At 36.5% G+C, this 18,635-nt stretch overlaps 2 protein-coding genes across 2 annotated transcripts in view; one reads left to right on the top strand and one right to left on the bottom strand.

Annotated features, from left to right (window-relative positions):
• Nucleotides 1-18,635, bottom strand: part of LOC140154969 (agmatinase, mitochondrial-like) — a 498,181-nt gene that overhangs the window by 67,984 nt on the left and 411,562 nt on the right. The gene's annotated exons all lie outside the window — the stretch shown is intronic.
• Nucleotides 1-18,635, top strand: part of LOC140154966 (proline-, glutamic acid- and leucine-rich protein 1-like) — a 34,296-nt gene that overhangs the window by 5,188 nt on the left and 10,473 nt on the right. Inside the window, exons 4-11 of the mRNA XM_072177628.1 lie at nucleotides 594-743; nucleotides 1,489-1,620; nucleotides 2,068-2,218; nucleotides 2,729-2,855; nucleotides 4,095-4,182; nucleotides 8,949-9,043; nucleotides 11,625-11,729; nucleotides 12,528-12,666. Coding sequence (XP_072033729.1) covers nucleotides 594-743; nucleotides 1,489-1,620; nucleotides 2,068-2,218; nucleotides 2,729-2,855; nucleotides 4,095-4,182; nucleotides 8,949-9,043; nucleotides 11,625-11,729; nucleotides 12,528-12,666 — 987 coding nt within the window. The remainder of the gene's footprint in view (nucleotides 1-593; nucleotides 744-1,488; nucleotides 1,621-2,067; nucleotides 2,219-2,728; nucleotides 2,856-4,094; nucleotides 4,183-8,948; nucleotides 9,044-11,624; nucleotides 11,730-12,527; nucleotides 12,667-18,635) is intronic.

Raw genomic sequence — 18,635 nt, 5'->3', positions numbered from 1 at the left:
TTTCTAATATATAAGGCATAATGTTGTGATTGCCAGAGGCTTCCTTTAAATAAAAGGACTTTCATAAAGCTCTGGCAAACTGACATATAAAATGAGATTGCAAAAAAAAAATCAGAACTCACTGGGGAATGGGGAATGAGCCCCGGTCACTTGGTTACCAGTCAAGATTCTATACCACTACACTTGTAACCTGAGTTCATAGATGGTACATGTAGTCAGGTGATCTTACCTAGTCATGACTGCCCAATCTCTCACTGCGTCCTTGCAGCATTATTAAATAATGAAGAATGAGGCTGCCTATGCTTCACGCTAGCTGGGCGTAAGACAGTAACTTGTATCAAATTGATGAAACACAGCCAAACTTTTATCAAATTTGGATCATAAAATTAGTATTTAGAGCAAAACGAGTGTTCTGTTTCCATGTTATGCTCTTGCTCAAATCAGTTTTCAATTATTTTATAAAATCATTTTCATTTTAAACATTATAGAGAATTATACGATATATACTAATCAGACGAAGATCCCAGTCAGATCCCAGCCAGGATCAAATTTGATCAAGTTTACTGATAATCTAATGTTTTCTTTTGTTCTAGTCTCATGATTCCATAGAGATAATACATCTAGCTTCCAGTTCCCTGGCAACTATTCTTAAGATTGCATCTGATATGGCAGAATTGTCCAGGGATCTTTCAACCAACCACATACCTGGGATGATTAGTACAATTACTACTCTTAAACCTCAAGTAAGTAGTCTGTTTGTTGTACCATGGAAATTGGCGGAAATGGAGTATGTCAGTTCACAATTTAATCATAGCTGTTGGAACTTATCATCTTAAAGAGATGTTTTTATTTTATTTCGAAAATTTAGCAATTGCAATATCTGCTTTATCTTGTTGTTTTGTTTGTTTGTTTGTTTGTTCTCTTTGTGCAGTGAGGTTTGTAAAAGCAATAAAGAAAACAGAAACTTTGCATTGACATTACAATGACCTTAAATAATCCATATCATTCAATGCCAACTATACTGATGTGACAACACATCACAATTATATTGGTCCAAGCCAGGTCAAAACAAACGTACAGGGAGGTTCAAAGTTATCAAAACCCACAAACTTTAGAATGCATTTTAAGGCGCAATTGTAATCACCAAAACGTTCATTCAAAATTTTCCATGCTGAATTGTATTATATCAGCTCATAATTTTATACTTTATTAATATTACCATTAGTGTGCCTACACCTGTGTTTGTCTGTCTGCATTTGTCTCGTCTGTCCAGAAATACCAGATCATGCACTCCCATCTTGTCTTACCCTACTACTCATTTGTACTTTGTCCAGTATTCTTAAGGGTGACCAACATTTTTTAGATCTACTCCTTATAGTTTCCTGCCATGTAATCTCTTGTACCGTGTATGGTGAAATAAAGAAACTTGATCAAAGTTCAGTCCTAACTAAACTGCTTTTTGCAATATTTATTATCTTTCCTTCACAGCTCCAGCTCTGTAGTTTACAGGTATTGTCAGCATGCTTATCCAACTTTGCAGGACCTTGTGGAACATTCAAGAATAAACTAGAAAACTACCTGGTGGCTGCAATTCAGTCGTCCTCGACAAATATTGCGTTGGTAAGGGAATCATCGCTCTGGCTTGATTTGTGATGTTACAAAATGTGTGTACAATTTAGCAGAGCATGATGTAGTGGTATGATAAGTTGGAATTCAAAAAACTAGTTAACACTCATGGAGGTAGTGAGCTGCTTCTAATATCTAAAATAAACAGTGGCACTTTGAGAGATTTGACTAGTATCCTATAAGATCAACATACAAATATTTAAGGAGTACCCTGCAGTGTTTTAGTTTAAAGGAAAACTATGGCTTAACAAATGTGGTAAATAAATAAATGAATTCCTGCCCTCTATGTGTTTTTGATTAAGTTGAAACTCCTAATTGGTTTGATGGGCTGCTGCAAAATTATGTTAGAACTCATTTTTTTGCAAGCTGCATAACTCTGTAAAACATTTTGTTGTAATAATTATAATATGTTATTATTGGAATCATTTTTCTTTCATCCAGGCTGCTAGTAAGTGTTATATCTTATTACCAGGAGCAGGTGGGGGTGGTACCGGGGGTGCCAAGCACACAGAAGCATGGGATCAATGCTGTGATAAACTCATCAATACAGGACATGGGATTTTGGAACAACTCTATCAGGATGTGGAAACAGGTGAGTGAAATAAATAGTTTTTATCAAACCAATCAAAGAAACTGACTATTTTCGTGCTGACAATTTCGTCAGTGAACCACTGAGTTTTTCAAAGCTTGTATTAATGTTGTGATGATCCAACAGGTGATGACTGGTGGAAAGTCATGTTCTTTCGGTAGTGAAGTTAGTCCTTCTTGCATCCTCCAAAAGTGATCATAAACATGACTTAGATTGTAAATCCTCTCGTCCATCCACCTGAAATGTGAAATAATGCAGGCTTGGCGGGGGTTTTAAACTGCATTCCATCACGTGTGTGACACATAGACAAAAGAATATTGAACGTTTACAACGCAATACAATATAGGATCAATTTTTAAGCAGCTTTTATTCACCCAATTGGGCAGTCACAACACCAGTTTGGTGTGGATGGACCCCAATAATGGCCAAATGAATTCTGACCATCGTTAATAGGTTTAAACACAGGAGACCTACACTACAATCATTTTGGTTCAAATTCTTTTCTGTCACTAGAATCATATGCAGCAGTATCAAGCGAGACCGTCAAGCTAGCGTCGCCTCCAGAAACAGAGCCCCATAGATCTACTTGTCTTCTACAACAGTTTGAAGCAATATGTAAATGTGTGCAGAATTTGCTGGAGTAAGTATCCAGTATTACATATCAAATGTTTTGTCATTTACATGAAGTATTTGACAAGTCTAGAAGCTTGCACTAACATATGGCCTACTTTTTATAACAAATAGCATCATAATTTACCAATATTCTCAAATATGGTTCAAGAATTATTTTGTACGAGGCTGACACTATCTGAATATGTATATTTGCTTTATACTAATTCAAGGCAATGGGAAATCAAATTATAATTGGAGTCATAATGCATGAGAATGTGTGTGCTACACAGGTTTATGCCAGATGTGTTTGCTAGATGAAGCATGCAGTCAAAGCCTGAACTTGCCAATTTATTTGCCATCTGTTAAAACAACATGCAAACATGGTACTTGGGGATTAGGGTTCTCTCAGTCTAATTCATTGAACTCAACAGATCATAAAATTATGGCAAATGATCCATTGGTTTCTACTAATCTTAAACATTAGATGAAGCAAATCTGAACTTTTCACTGGGATTATGAAGTTGTGGTGAGAAGCACTGCATAGAGTTCGAGAAAAGTAATTGCTTGAATGTTTTACCCAGTGGCACAGGTTAGGATTTCGACATTGATGCAATGTTGATACAACATCGAAGTTTCAACCTAACCTGATTTCAACCTAGAGGTTAGCAACCTGATTTCAACCAACTTTCAATGCAATAATTAAGGAGGCTGAAATCAGGTTGAAGTCCATTTGTAAATACAACATTATTTCAACCTGATTTCGTCGTCCGGACGTCGAAATTTCAACCTGATTTCAACGTCAGGTGTGCCCACTGGGTAGGCATGCAGCGTTATCCACTTGTTAGTGAGTTGCCCGTTCTGTTCTGACAACTGCGTCCTTTAAGCAAGGCCATTTGAGAGATCAATAAGTTCTGGAAAGTCATCTGAATTATCATATGCTAGTAGGAAATGTAAAATGTGATTGATTTGCCTCCACAAATAAATGAATGCAGGGTAATGACTGTCTGAAATCAGTATCAAACTCAAGTTGTTTTGTCCAGATTATTTGCGCTACAAATTTTGGTGAAGTTACTCTATTTGAGGGTTTCCCATTGAATACCTGGTTTTGTCCATGCACAAAATCCACAAGGTGAATATCATACAATTGTGGGAGGGGAATTATTTTGACTAGAATTATAATCTAATATTGTTCCAAACTGAAACCATTATGGTTTAAACTACAAAATTATATGATAAATATGATCATTATTTGTGTATTTTGTTTCAGGGAAGATTTTCCAGTGCATGTAAATATCCCAATGGAAGGGATCCTCACCATGTGTTGTAGAACAATGGCTGTAACAGGGAAAATGCTGGTAAGGAACACCTTTGTGCCCATTACACAATTCTGCCATATACAAGAAGAGCTCCGATCTGGCGGCATAAGCGGGGGGTCATAATAACATTGTATAAAGTTGCATATATTTTGTCCTTGCATGTCTTTTGCTAGTTGGAGGCTCCTTGTCATATTTGAGGAACTGTTCAGTGGGTGAATAAAGCAATTTAATCTACTACATCAGCTATTGTTGATGCTTTAAACACCTGTCACAGGGTTTGATTTACTTTGCATTGCAATTTTTAGTGAAAACATTAGGTGCTGTTCTTATGATATTGTGATGTCCCCTGGTATATCATAAGAATGTTGAGTTTTAAAATATAATTTGCTTTGTGAAATGTTCTATATATCATTATTTTAATCATCTATGGTTTTAAACAAGACCAAATGTTCAGGTAATACATTTTAATGATTGATTGAGGCTTTGAGTGTCAGTGTTATTTTAATCATCTATGGTTTTAAACAAGACCAAATGATCAGGTAATACATTTTTATGATTGATTGAGGCTTTGAGTGTCAGACACCCTCAGCCAGCTAATTGGGAGACAGGCTTAATTGCCTACGGGCTGAGTATAGACCTCTTGGAAGCATGGTGGAAAAGTTGAGGTTTTAGAGCAAAACTTATGCAGCAAATGCACCCAAACAAGTGATAAAAGAATGGCGAAGATAAACTACAGCCACAAAAGGACAGTTAAGTACTTTATTAATTAACTGCTGGCTGTGTCACAGAGCCAGTGCAGAAGTCTAAGAGCAATTTTGGAGTCTTTTCATGAGAAAGGCTGCTGACATTTTTCGTCATGACATGATCATGATAATGAACTTGGTTTAAGCTTACTTCAATGGACAATGGTACATGATCTACTCTACATGTTGATTTAGTGTCTATTGGGACATTAATAGTGCCGTACTATTACGCTATGTTTTAGATTTGAGAAGGATGTCGGTATTTACATCCGCTGTTTTACACGTTATTTTCACCCTTTTATGACCGTCTAAAATTCCTTTGTGAACCTATAGGTGATAACCACTTACTTCTCACTCTATTGCAATACTTCAGGTTTCTCGATGTGCACTGAAAAAAGTGAAATTTCTTGGCCCTTTCTTGCGAGTCAGTTGGAGAGTTCCATACCCACGTTGTCCTGTCAAAATTGATCATGGTTGACCCGGTATGACCTGTGTCATCTTGCAAAGGATATGGTTCATTCCATTATTTCTTGAGGAAATTCTAGGAAATTCCACCCGCGTCACCAGGCGGTGATGGAAGCGATATCGCTAATTTTGAGGTCGCCATTGGATTAACACATATTCATGAAATCTTCATAAACAATTCTAAATTTGTTATGTGATGTTAAAGCAAAATTATCTTACTCTAAAACCGTCGAGGTACGACCGTGTACCACACTGCAAGTATGTTAATTTTCCATTTGTAATTGCTAACCGTGTATTTTGAACGGGGCTGTCAGCCATGTATATTCGCCAGCCTCGTACGTCACGTGTTGCGCTTCCTATGCCGCCTGATGAAATGGTCAGCACGTCCATCAATGTGATAGAAAACACCCTATTTGAGAAATGGATGATCAATATGCATTACGTATGAGGTCAACTCAATCAATTAACCTTTAAGGTCAGCCATTTTGCATTTAAAAATAAACAGGCAAGACACGGCGAGATTGTGCTCAAGGCGTGACTACAAATTGGTTTTTTTAACGAATGCAGAACGGCTTTTTACGCCGATTGCACACCCAAACCTTGTACTGTATACAAGCAACAATTTGGAGAGCTCAGGTATGCAGGTGAGACAAATTAAACTCAAAAGTGACATCAATAACACCATGCACAAACGCAGTAGGAACACTTCAGTCGATTTTATAGTATGTATAATCGACTGAATATTCGGTCTAGGACATTAATAGAGTTGGGCGAATATCACTTTTTTCCTAGTCGACTAGTCGGCAGCAAATAGTCGCGACTACAACTATAGTCGCGACTATCTGTGGTTAAAATTGGACTGAAAAATCGGGTGAAAGATTGGTGGCAATTTAGTATTTATAATGCATGATTACAGGACCCGTGATTGCCGGCATCACATCACAGTTTGCTACACAAACCAGCACTGTTGCGATACAGCACTGTTGCGTTTGCGATGCAAATATTTGACTGTAAAATGCTGTAATATAGGCCTAACTTTTCTGTTCAATTAAATTCACTTGCCACTTTCCAGCAACAGCACAAGAAACTTCATATAATTTCTCAAACCATCAATATTCCAATAGCGATCTTCGTTCGTTTTCATGTTTTGCTGTGCATGAAAATATGTAAACATGCCGGTACGGCAGTGCATATTTTCCATGGTATGCTCATGAACGTGTTGCATGGTGCCCGGCATGGTGCATGTACGATTAACTTTCACCTCCGACCTACGTCACCTGACCTCATCTAGACTACTGCATTTGTCGCTACAGGGGTGGCATTGCAACATTACGACTGTTTGTCAGCTATTTGTTTATTTTCCTGTTACTTTCTAAATATTCTGTAACCACAATAAGCATAGCTTTTTGAAATTACGTGAAAAGTACTTCTAATCTAATAATATTTTCCTAAATTTTCCCTTTTGGAAAACACTTCTCGGAAGTTCTCGCTGTTTCTTTCCCAAGTTAAAATAATCTCATACCTTCAGTAGTTGGTACAAACACCCAACCTGGGTCTGTACATGCACGCTATGACGCTGCTACACCTGTTATCGCTGCATAAATTATAATCATAATGAGATGTTCGACAGTTCTAAGTAATTTAAGTTTTTTGACTGCTTTTATCTTGTGGGAAAGTAGTTCGACAACAAGTCAATAACTTCAATTTAATGATGATTTATGGACTTTATGATTACTTGTTGGTTAGTGTTACTATTGGTATTAGACAATGACTAACATTTTTTCACATTTTTCGCAGTTTATATGTTAGTATTTGGTTGGTTTTGGTACGAATAACTGGCACTTTTAAAGTAATTTTTTAACACAAAAATATACTTGCATTAGTCGACTTTTGGTTTTCAATAGTCGTAGTCGCGACTATCAGTAATAGTCGCGACTAACGACTATTGGCGACTTAGTCGCCCAACTCTAGACATTAAGTAACACAGCGGATCTTATGAGCTTAACTTTGTAGTTAAAATAATAAGCTTACTTGCATGCTTGTATCCCAACAAACTGAGCATTTAAAACAAATGTAATGTTTGCAACCATATACACATCTAAATATTAAATTGTGCATTGAGTTTGAGGTTAAATATTATGCCCTTTGAGTAATGTTTTCTGTGTTATTATAGAACAAATTATTGCTACAGACCCAGGATAGGTATTTCTACCTTGGCCAAGCATTTTAAATATAAGTTTTGTGCGCTCTCCATATCGTGTTTGCCTCCAGAATTTTCCTCCTTCCTGACTGAGCGACATCGAATTCCTGCATGGTTATTTATCTGGTTTCTTTAATGTATTTTTCATGCGTATATTTATCTCTTTTAAGAGTTAACTAATTTTTGTACATACATTTGGTCTTTTAACTAGTATTTTAAGTTCAAGTTCAAGTTCAAATTTATTTATCAATCAATATCATACATAGCATATATAATAATAACATTGAATGCAATAAACATAGTTTAATATAATAACAATTAACAATAAAAATAAATTGTAATAACATTAACAAAAAGATATATTGATAATAATTTGTAATAGTTAATACAACTTGAATACATAATCAATGTAATATATAATATTACCGTATAATATTTTATATGTGGATATAGGCATACAATTTACAAATCAGATAATTTATCTTATATAATAATTAATATGACAAATATAATATTGACTGACGAGGACCAGGGCTCGAAAAAATGTTAATTTCACGGGAAGCAAGCTAAATTTCCCACAATTTATAGCATGTTTTTATAATACAAAAAAGGCACAATTTCCCTCTAAATACCAGAATTTCCCTCCAAACACCAACATTTCCTGGGAATGAGCTTCCCCAATTCCCCACTTTTTCGAGCCATGACGAGGACCCTGCTAAACGCATAGCGTGGAGCTGCAGGGACCTCAATAATTAATCAATTATAATTTATCATGAAAATAATTTTTTCACGTCTTGTAATATAGTTGTATAATTTAAGTTGTATTAAGTTGTAAGTTAAGTATTTTAGTATATTCTCTGTAAAAGCGCCTTGAGGTGTTTCGTAAGGCGCTATATAAATGCAGTTTTGTTGTTGTTGTTGTATTTGGGGTCATAACAATATGTTTATGAAATTTGGAATTGAATCAAAATACTGCTTACTATTTTTAGCAATGCTACGTTGCGTGTGATTTTTAGCAATGCTATGTTGCGTGTGATACTGACCATCACACGCAACGTAGCATTGCTAAAAATAGTAAGTCCAGTATTTTGATTCAATTCCAAATTTCATGATACTACAACTGTATGACTGAGAACATTCATCAACAATATGTTTACATTGTAAACAATTGACCAGGTAAATCTAACTGAAGGAATTAAAATGATACACATTTTTTTTTTTTTTTTCTCAAAATGACTTTCCATGGACTTCGGTGGGTTTTGTATTCAGGTATTAAATAATTTGTTGATATCATAAATTTAAAACCTGAACCCAATCTGTAACATTATTTTGTTGGTGTTGTTTAATATGTTTGTGATTATTACATATTCATTGGTTTCATTTCTTTCTTTATATAGACACACAGATTAACAACAGAAATGACGCTACTCTCTGCATCACTACCTGCTCTTCACTCAGCTGCATTAAGTGTAATGACTGCCCTGATTTCAAGGTAGGAATGAGAATACCAGTCATATGATTAATCTGACTGGTCAAGTATTTCTGAACAGCAACTCTTTAATGAATTACAATCAGATAGATCTGTGCCAGTGTTCAGGTATTTCAGCTTTGCATCTTGTCAACTGAACAGCAAGTTCAGCTTATGACCAGGCCACTGCATCAAACACACTTTCAATCATTTTTCCAAGCATGATATCCAAATGGAAGCCAGTGTTGAGAAGTTTGTTGATGAAATATTAAAGTATCAAGCTCCAGGTGCTATTACTTGTCATTTGGCGAATAAACAATAGGAAAATTTTCGCCATTATCCACTACTCAAAATTATGGAATTCCTATCATTTATTCTCAGTATTAGTCAGTTAAATATTATTTAACTGACTATAAACTGTTTTATTTAGTAAAAATTAAGTTACCGTCATGAAAGCCTCTCCTTATTCTAAAACGTATTGCGATTGCGTGCACAAATTACACACTACTGAAGCCTTCACCTATAATGCACTACATATGTGAGCCTCAACAAACATGTTCCACAATGACACAGCTACTACTACCCTCTATTGCCTATAAACACCACCCAGGAACCAATTTAAATTTATTGCTTACAAGCTAAACTACACCTTGTGACTCTGAATACACATTCACAACCGTCTGTAGGTACCTTATTTGAGGAGTTACAAAAGTAAAGTACGGTATAACAATATTTTTCTTTGTGCATTGGGGCTTCCAACATATTTTGGAACCAGGCCTGGAAATAAGTCGGTCTGAACCAGGAGCCAAACATTTGGAAAAGCGGCTCCTGGTCCTGTAATTTTCTAGTGAACCAGGAGCCATTTTAAAGAGCCAAGAGTCATTTTTCTTAAAGTATCAAAATGCTTATTTTTGTTATTTCTATAGCTTTCGATGCTCACCTGAGACTTTTAGATCCATGTTATTTGTTATTTAACTTATTATATTATTAATTATTGTCACAAGTTAACAAATAACAAGTTATACAATGAATGTTATTATATCTGAACAGACCAGTTGAGTCTTATTTTATTATTTTATTTATTTTTTTATTTTTTTATTTTTTTTTTTTTTTTTTTTTTTTTTTTTTTTTTATTTTTTTTTTTTTTTTTTTTTTTTTTTTTTTTTTTTATTTTTTTTTTTATTTATTTTTTTTTTATTATTATTATTATTATTATTATTAGAATTTTTTTTTTTTTAAATTCATTTATTTTATTCAATTTGGCCTTTTATTTCGTGATTTTAGGAAAATTTTAAATATCTAGAAACAATGTCGCTAAAATTCAAGATGGTCGCCTTCATGTTTAGCGATCGTGGTGATCACCTAACCTGAAAACAAGGCAAAATACTGCCAAAATTATGAGCCCTGAAGGCAAATATCAAGGAAAATTGGTGAAATATTAGGTAAAAGATAAGATCTGGCACTGCATTTTGTTGAAAATACATTGGAAATGGCCAATATTTTGAGCGGAAATGAACTTGCCTGACGAAGTTTTACTGGGCCATTTCTGAGCACTGATACCGGGCGCAAAATACAGATTTTCTCTGGCGCCTGGGCGTGTAATTTTGGTTGGATCCAGGCGTTAAAACTCAGTAACCGTAGGGTAAAAATCGCTCGGCGCCTCTCTCTGACAACTCCCGACCTCATGTCAAAATTATGTCCCATGTCATATTCCTAGGTAGTCTTGCAAACTCACAGTGTTATGACCCACAGGTACTAGGTTGTGAATCCCTGATGCAGGTATGTGTTGATAGATAGTAAAATCAATCACTTACATTTTGCATGAAGTCTATGTTCTTCACTTTGACCATGTGTCATTTTGGTCCAGTTTTGTTGACAGTAAAAATACAAGTTTAATTTGAATAGGTTAAATTTTTATCATAATTCCTTTTGCCGGTAGTATGCATGTACCATCAAACATTTACCAATGGGCAGGGCTTAATACTTTTGCTAACTATAATTGGGCCAAAGATAGAATACTAGTTTGCGTCTGACGTCACTTGTCAATCAAACTCAAAAATGATTTGTTTACGATTTGTTGTGATGATTGAAATTTCTGAATTCAACTGTAAAGCAGTGTGCCCTATGGTTAATTTTGCACCTTCAAACATACAAACCATCTCAAAATTTAGGTCTTGGTAATAGAAAACTTTCTTTCCTGAAGACCCCCATGTCAACGAGGCTTAGACAAGTTGTGTTTTTGCCTGGTAAAAGTTATATGAAGTGGCTTAATCTCTTTGTTTTAGAAAATATTCCACAGAATTGAACAGTTTTGGTGGTTTGTCATTTTTCTATCAAAAAATACCCTTTTTGCTGGTATTACTACATTTTACTACAAATATGGTTTTGATTTTCAAGCATTTTTAGGCCAAAGCTTGCCCTCAAAAACAGCACAAAAATGTCCATAACACCTACTGCACTGCTACCACTGCACATCATAATCAGTTCTTGTAAAAATAAACTTCTTGTGCTGAAAAAAACCCACTAGGACTGTTCGTTCTTGAGGATATTATTAATTGTAGACTTTATGGTTTATAATTGTAGACTTTATGATTTATGTTCACAGTTGCAGAGGTCACCTCATCCCACATGGTCAAGTGATCAACAAACTGTTTATACAGTCTTTAGCGTGGACACACACAGATGCTGCAGGAAAACAGAAAGCATACAGGTGAGATGTCATGATATAGAGAAAGCATTGGTCTATTCTAGTTGAAATCCATATACCCCCTATGGAAGACATGACATTAATCTCCCACAAAGGAGTGAAGATTTCAAATGGAATCACTCATTCAGGTAACCCCATTTGAAATTCACACTCCCTGTATGGAAGATTAAGGTCATGTCTTCCATTTGGTTGTATGGGTTTGAACTGGAATAGCCCATTGTTTTTCGAGACCATTCACATTAAATAGCAACTTCAGGATGTTTGTTTTTACATTTAAGAAGTCCATGAAAAAAGTTTTCCTGCCAATTATTTTGGGAGAAATATCGGTATATCATTTTCTTCTATCTAATTTGATTTTCAAAATTATGTTCTTGACTTTTGTGTCTTGTAAGTTAAACAAGTACTATTTTTAGAATAGGGCCTACGTATATTGGTGCCTCTAGAGTAGCTACTTGTATGACTTGATGTAGTTACACACAAGTAGTGCAGGGAGGTGGGTCCATTCCATTGGGATCTGGGATTATGAAAAAATAATACTAAATGAAGGCAGATAAATTAAATATGAAAGTCATAATACTTATTCTCAGTCATCCAGGTACATAAAATATCAAGGTTGATAATTAAAATCTAGTCAACTGGACTTACTATTTTTGACTGGTGACGTTTCACATCCTATCCGGGATGCTTCCTCAAGCCGTCTGATTTTCTTGACCGATCGCCGCCGAGAAAAAGTCTAGATTTTAATTATCAACCTTGAGACCTTGTGATTTATTTTTGTGCACTAATTTTGTACCATTTTAGCAATCTCCGCCTCAGTACTTACCAATGTCTACAGATGTGGCTGGATGTTGTTGGAGCAAGTAGCGGATTGGAGTCTGTTGCAGAGACCCTTGTAGATCAGCTCCTACAAGATGTTAGACCTCAAATGGATGTTACAAAGGTATCATATATTAATTTTAATAGGTTATTCCAGTTGAAATCCTTGCACCCCTATGGAAGACATGACCTAAACCCTAACTGCACTAAAACTCTCTAGGAAAACCACTGCGCATGTATGCATTCCATGTGATGTCATGACACAATCAGCCTAAGTCATATATACCCACAGAATCGCCGCTGTGGCTACTGGACGGTGATCATCTGCTTGGCATATGAGGTGTCCAAGGTTTGAATCCCGAGGGAATCAAGTGACTACTTTGTTCATCTTCTCTTGTTTTTTTCTTCTTTCCCTTCTGATAGCAAAACACCATGGGTTCCATTAGAATTCAGATACAAATTCAGATTCGAATCCCGAGGGTACCAAGTGACTACTTTGTTCATCTTCTCTCGGTTTTTTTCTTCTTTCCCTTCCGATAGCAAAACACCATGGGTTCCATTAGAATTCAGGATTCAGATTCAGTTTATGATATGACGATACATAAGATAAATGCAATATATAGACCCAGAATCAGTTCAAAATAATGTATGAGACTGCTATTTTAAGTCATAGGCAAAGTCATATCATGTAGAGTCCGACGTCCAACATAAGTTCTGAAAAGGATGAGACAATGATGGCATAAAAAATCATTTATGATAATAACTGCACAATACATATATTTAGATGCAGAGTCTCATCTCAATCTAGGAATGGAGAAATAGTTTATGGTCTATAATAGTTCATTGTCTGTGTAAAGTTTCACTTCAATCTTGATGGTGTTGATGTAGGCACACTTCCCATCTTGAATGGTGTGCTGCTTGAAGGAGTTGGAGCCCGGGGGGTCACTCACTACTTGAATTGCTATGCACCCGCCTCCAAGAAAAGCATCTAAAAGGGTATGTTTTTCATCACACAGCGTTGTCAACGTCTTTTTGAAAAAGGGGTACTTTTTCAGAAGGCATCGCCATTTAGGGGTCCTTTTTCAGCCAAATCCTTAGACGTTTAGGGTTAGTAATATTATTGTTTGAGTGAGTTTGCACTAATTTGATAAAAATCACCACTTTTTAATTGATTCGTGTTACCTTTGTGCATATTTTCTTTAGTATCTATAGTTCTGCAACATCAAAAAGACACCTTGGGTATCAAATTAGCTAATTTCCCTGTTTACGCCACTTGGGGTATAAATTAGATATTTTTCAGTTGACGCCATTTAGGGTATGGTTTTTGCATGTGTTTCGCCATTAAGGGGTGCAATTTGGTTATGTGAAAATTCGCCATTAAGGGTACATTTCAGAGATGGTCGGACGCGGGTGGGTAGCACTTTTGTGTGAGAGTGACCACCCCGGGAGTTGGAGCTGGAAGGAGTTGAGCTCTTGCTGTCTGCATTTCAGCAGGTAGATGTGGGCTAATACCAAACTTCTGTGGAGATCTGTTCAGTGTCTTTGCCTTGGCCAATATATCGTTACGGATCTTCATTTCCAGAAACTTGGCGGTGATGGGACTAGGTCCAGTGTTTTCTGATTTCTTTGATGGCAATCTATGAACATTGGCAAAGATTACTGTCTGAGCTATTTCATAGTTCAGGTGTACTGTCAAAAAAGTGCAAAGGACAGCTTCAGTATCTTCAAGGGGACTTTCAGGGATTCTGTGAAACAGCATATTAGATTTTTTGCTGTACAGTTCGGCAGTTATCCTCGCCTTCTTTAGATCATCAATTTCCATCTGCAGTTGCTTGCGCAGGCCAGGAATTGTTTCATCTGTAATCTCACTTACTAGAGCATCTAAATGCTTGACGCTGTAAGTTAGATCAGTGACGTAGGATTTAAGTGCAGAAAAGTAATTTGGAAACTGTTCAAGTTGACTTGCTATTTTAGCAAAGTTTTGCTGATTTTCTAGCTTCATTGCCACAAGCATGGTATGTAGTTCTTCAATGTTTACACAGACAAAACTAGAAGCTGGAGTAGGATAGAAAACAAGTCAAATGCAAAACACAGGGACCATTGATGTGTAAGTCACTGAATGCGTAAACAGTTCAGTTCAATGGAACAATGTAAACAATGCATGCAAGGAGTTGAACCGGAGGCAGGATTATTGAACCGTACAGGCCTGTGCGTGGCTGGGTGATGGTATCCTAAAAGCATACTAGTTCAGCAAAATTTGTAGACAGCAAAATATTTTTGTCAGCAAAATATCAAATAATAATGTAGTTCATTGTCATAAATTACAGTTCAGAATGGTGTTGGTTGGGTTATGATGAAAATGGTTGGTAAATCCCAGTAAAATGGTGGTGCAAATTGAGAGCTCTTAACAGCATGATGTGGCTGTGCTGCGCCATAGATACGGTATATGGTTAATCTCAGGCATTGAGTTTTGCAAAGTAACAGGTGTGCTGTAAATCGCACACCTGGATAACCCTAGGTGTGCTCTTAGGTGTGCTGCAAATCGCACACCTAAATAAACCAAGGTGTGCTTTTTTCAATCTGGTGTATGACTACTATGATTTCGCAATACATATATATCCTTACTACCGAGGTAATAGATTAGGCTGTCACTGTGGGGTATTGTATAATTATGTTGGTGCATTTGGGTTATGTTAACCGTTAATTAAATTTACTTCATCATGATGAGTTCAGTTGACTATAAAGTCTGACTCAAATGACTAGTTACATATTTACACTGACACAAATTGACAAAATTGAACACTTGTATGACTATTGTAATTGGTTTCAATAAAGTTTTAATATGACAACAGTTGCACTTCTGTCTCACAGTCTGTCTTTCTACATTGAGAGTACTCAGTTACACTTTTTCTGTTGTATATTAAGGTAGTTTGAGTTAGTACAAACTGTCACATAATAACTACAGTACTAGCCTAGGTCACAATAGTTCTGAATGTACTACCCGGTCCCAATTGACATTCTCCTCCTGAGTGTCAAGTAAGAATGTGCAGAACTAATTGAACTTTCAACTCTCCCTAAGTTCCACCATCAAATTCAAATGTCAAAATAGACAGTGAAGCTGACAACATTCAAAGATTGGAATTTGGTTATCTGGAGCATATTTATGGATACAATTTTGTAACAAGGAAATTAGAAATGGCATCACAAACCATTGGAAGGTAATATGTTAATACAACTCAAGTCAATGAAGTAACTGCCTAGGTCACAAAAGTTCTGAATGTACTACTACCCAATTGACATGCTCCTCCTGAGTTATTTAGTCAAGTAAGAATGTGCAGAACTTTCAACTCTCCCTAAGTTCCTCCACCATCAAATTCAAATGTCAAAATAGACAATGAAGCTGAAAACATTCAAAGATTGGAATTTGGTTATCTGGAGCATATTTATGGACACAATTTTGTAACTTTAAACAAGGAAATTAGAAATGGCATCACAAACCATTGGAAGGTTAAAACAACTCAAGTCAATGAAGTAAGTTGTCTTCTCATCTACTTAAAAGTTATCATCAGTATTATCATGTGGTGCAGTATCATTACCCGATTCAACTGATACTGAATCAATCAAGATCACCTGATTTTTGCACCTGATCCTCATCTTCATCCTCATCCTGATCTTCATCCTCATCCTGATCCTCATCCTGATCTTCATCCTCATCCTGATCTTCATCCTGATCCTGATCTTCATCCTCATCCTGATCATGATCCTCATCCTGATCTTCATCCTCATCCTGATCTTCATCCTCATCCTGATCCTCATCCTGATCTTCATCCTGATCTTCATCCTCATCCTGATCCTCATCCTGATCTTCATCCTCATCCTGATCATGATCCTCATCCTGATCCTCATCCTGATCTTCATCCTCATCCTGATCTTCATCCTGATCCTCATCCTGATCTTTATCCTGATCTTCATCCTCATCCTGATCCTCATCCTGATCTTCATCCTCATCCTGATCCTCATCCTCATCCTGATCTTCATCCTCATCCTGATCCTCATCCTGATCTTCATCCTCATCCTGATCCTCATCCTGATCTTCATCCTGATCCTCATCCTCATTCTCATCCTGATCTTCATCCTGATCCTCATCCTGATCCTCATCTGATTCAGATTCTGCATCCAGTGCAAAATCATAATAATCTTCCTCTGCTTCACTTTCAGCACTGGATGCAGAGTCTGAATCTGATGAAGACTGTGTGTCATACTCAGGCTCATTCTCCTCATCATGATCAACTTCAAGTCTGCGCTTTTTGGCTTCTGATGGGCCACTGTGACCTTTATCCATTATCAACTTCCTTCTTTTTGACATGTGTTTTTCTAATGCCGCATTGAGTATTTCATTTCTTTCCTTCTTACTCCAAGCAGTGTCGTTTGCCTTAATAAGCAGTAAGTTTTCCATTGTCGAGTGTTTCATATTCATCCGTCTGTCGGACAGCATACTGGTAAGAATGCTAAATCCCGCCTCGACAAACGCATTGCTTGGGCCCAGACACATGATCAGTTCTACCATCATACTAATGTTGGGAAATTCTTCCCTTTTGTATGTAAGAATTCTTTCCCACATGGCTTTGGGTTTTGTTTTCAGTTGACTATAGTACTTCCCAATCATCAACTTCAAATCCCTCAGTTCCCTTTCAATTGTTTTCCTCTCATTAAGAAATCCACTAAACTTCAATGGCTGATCAAAGTGGTTGGCCAATGACATTATGTGGTTAATATCATTGTCCCCCCAGTTTGCGGGATCTATCCACTGCATGTCATCAAATAATGGTGCCTTGAAGGATTTGAACCTCTCATCTAGGGACTTCTTGATTATTGGAACACATTTCCTAATGATACTGTTTGTACTACTCTGCTGAGACTGACTGCGAAGCGCCCCCGGACCTGTCATGTTAACAGATAGTGTGCGATACTCTCGGTTTTCTTTCTTCTTTCTGCAGTTTCGGGGGAGCTTCACCTTCAGAACACCTTCATCTAGGGTTAGTTTGTAATCAAACGATTTGTAATCGGGATTGCTTTCACAATTACATGTAGGATTCTCTTCTGTACAATAATCATCCAACAGGTCATCAAGTTTGTTTTGCAGTTTTTGCACTTCAAAATCAATATCGAACACAGCTATTTCTCCATGTTGGAATGTGAGACTTATTGGAGACACAGTCTCCAATATGTCTCTATATAAGACCACCGACTGAAAAAATGACACACTCTTCATGTTTTTGATGTAGCCCTGTAACTTTGGCTTAATTGCCCGGAAAGCCCTGTTGGCTACCCCATTCTCAAAGCAGTGTATGAGACTGACCCAATTATTGAGCAAAACATTCACACCATTTCTGTGGTGATTTATGAACCTTGTCCCGTGTACTTTTGGCATAGTGTAAACATTGACATGGCTCACTTTAGCACAATCTTTGAATTCCCTACGGAGCTTCCCAGACCTCTTAAAACTATAGTACAATGACACCATCAAGTCGTTTACTTTTTTGAAAGCTGGTACTTTCATAAGAGAGTCTTTCAGTCCTAACTCAACTCGTGGTTTACACAATGGATCGTCACAAGAAACTGAGTCAATAGGCCACTGTACGGTCCGAAGTTGACGGAGGCGCCGTCCGCTGTAGCTCCAACCACAACATTGATGTATCTGTGGACAATAATCAACAATATACAAAGATATTAGAATTTATTAGATGATTCAAGTCAAGCAGCTACAAAAATAAAAAAACTATTATCAATTTTTTTCATTTTATTTTACGATTAGTTGAAAGTTCTATAAACGGTGATTCACAATCTACTCCAGCTTTATTCATTCAAGTAACTACGAGTCCTCTGGTCCATTATACACGCCATGAAGAAGTTGAACAGTGTTTTACATTTGAGTTATTTTCAGTGTGTAGAAATGAAATCATATTTTTTTATTAAATTAATTATTTACACAGAATCAGATCATTATTTGCTGCGATTCATATTTTTATTATTAATATGTAATATGTATGCACAAACTTATTATTTCATCACCTCTCTCCTGGAATCTTCAGT

The sequence above is a fragment of the Amphiura filiformis genome, chromosome 6 (genome assembly GCF_039555335.1).
Source record: "Amphiura filiformis chromosome 6, Afil_fr2py, whole genome shotgun sequence".
Classification (NCBI taxonomy): domain Eukaryota; kingdom Metazoa; phylum Echinodermata; class Ophiuroidea; order Amphilepidida; family Amphiuridae; genus Amphiura; species Amphiura filiformis.
The sequence above is the reverse complement of the archived record's forward strand: the minus strand, read 5'-3'. Positions and strand labels throughout refer to the sequence as shown.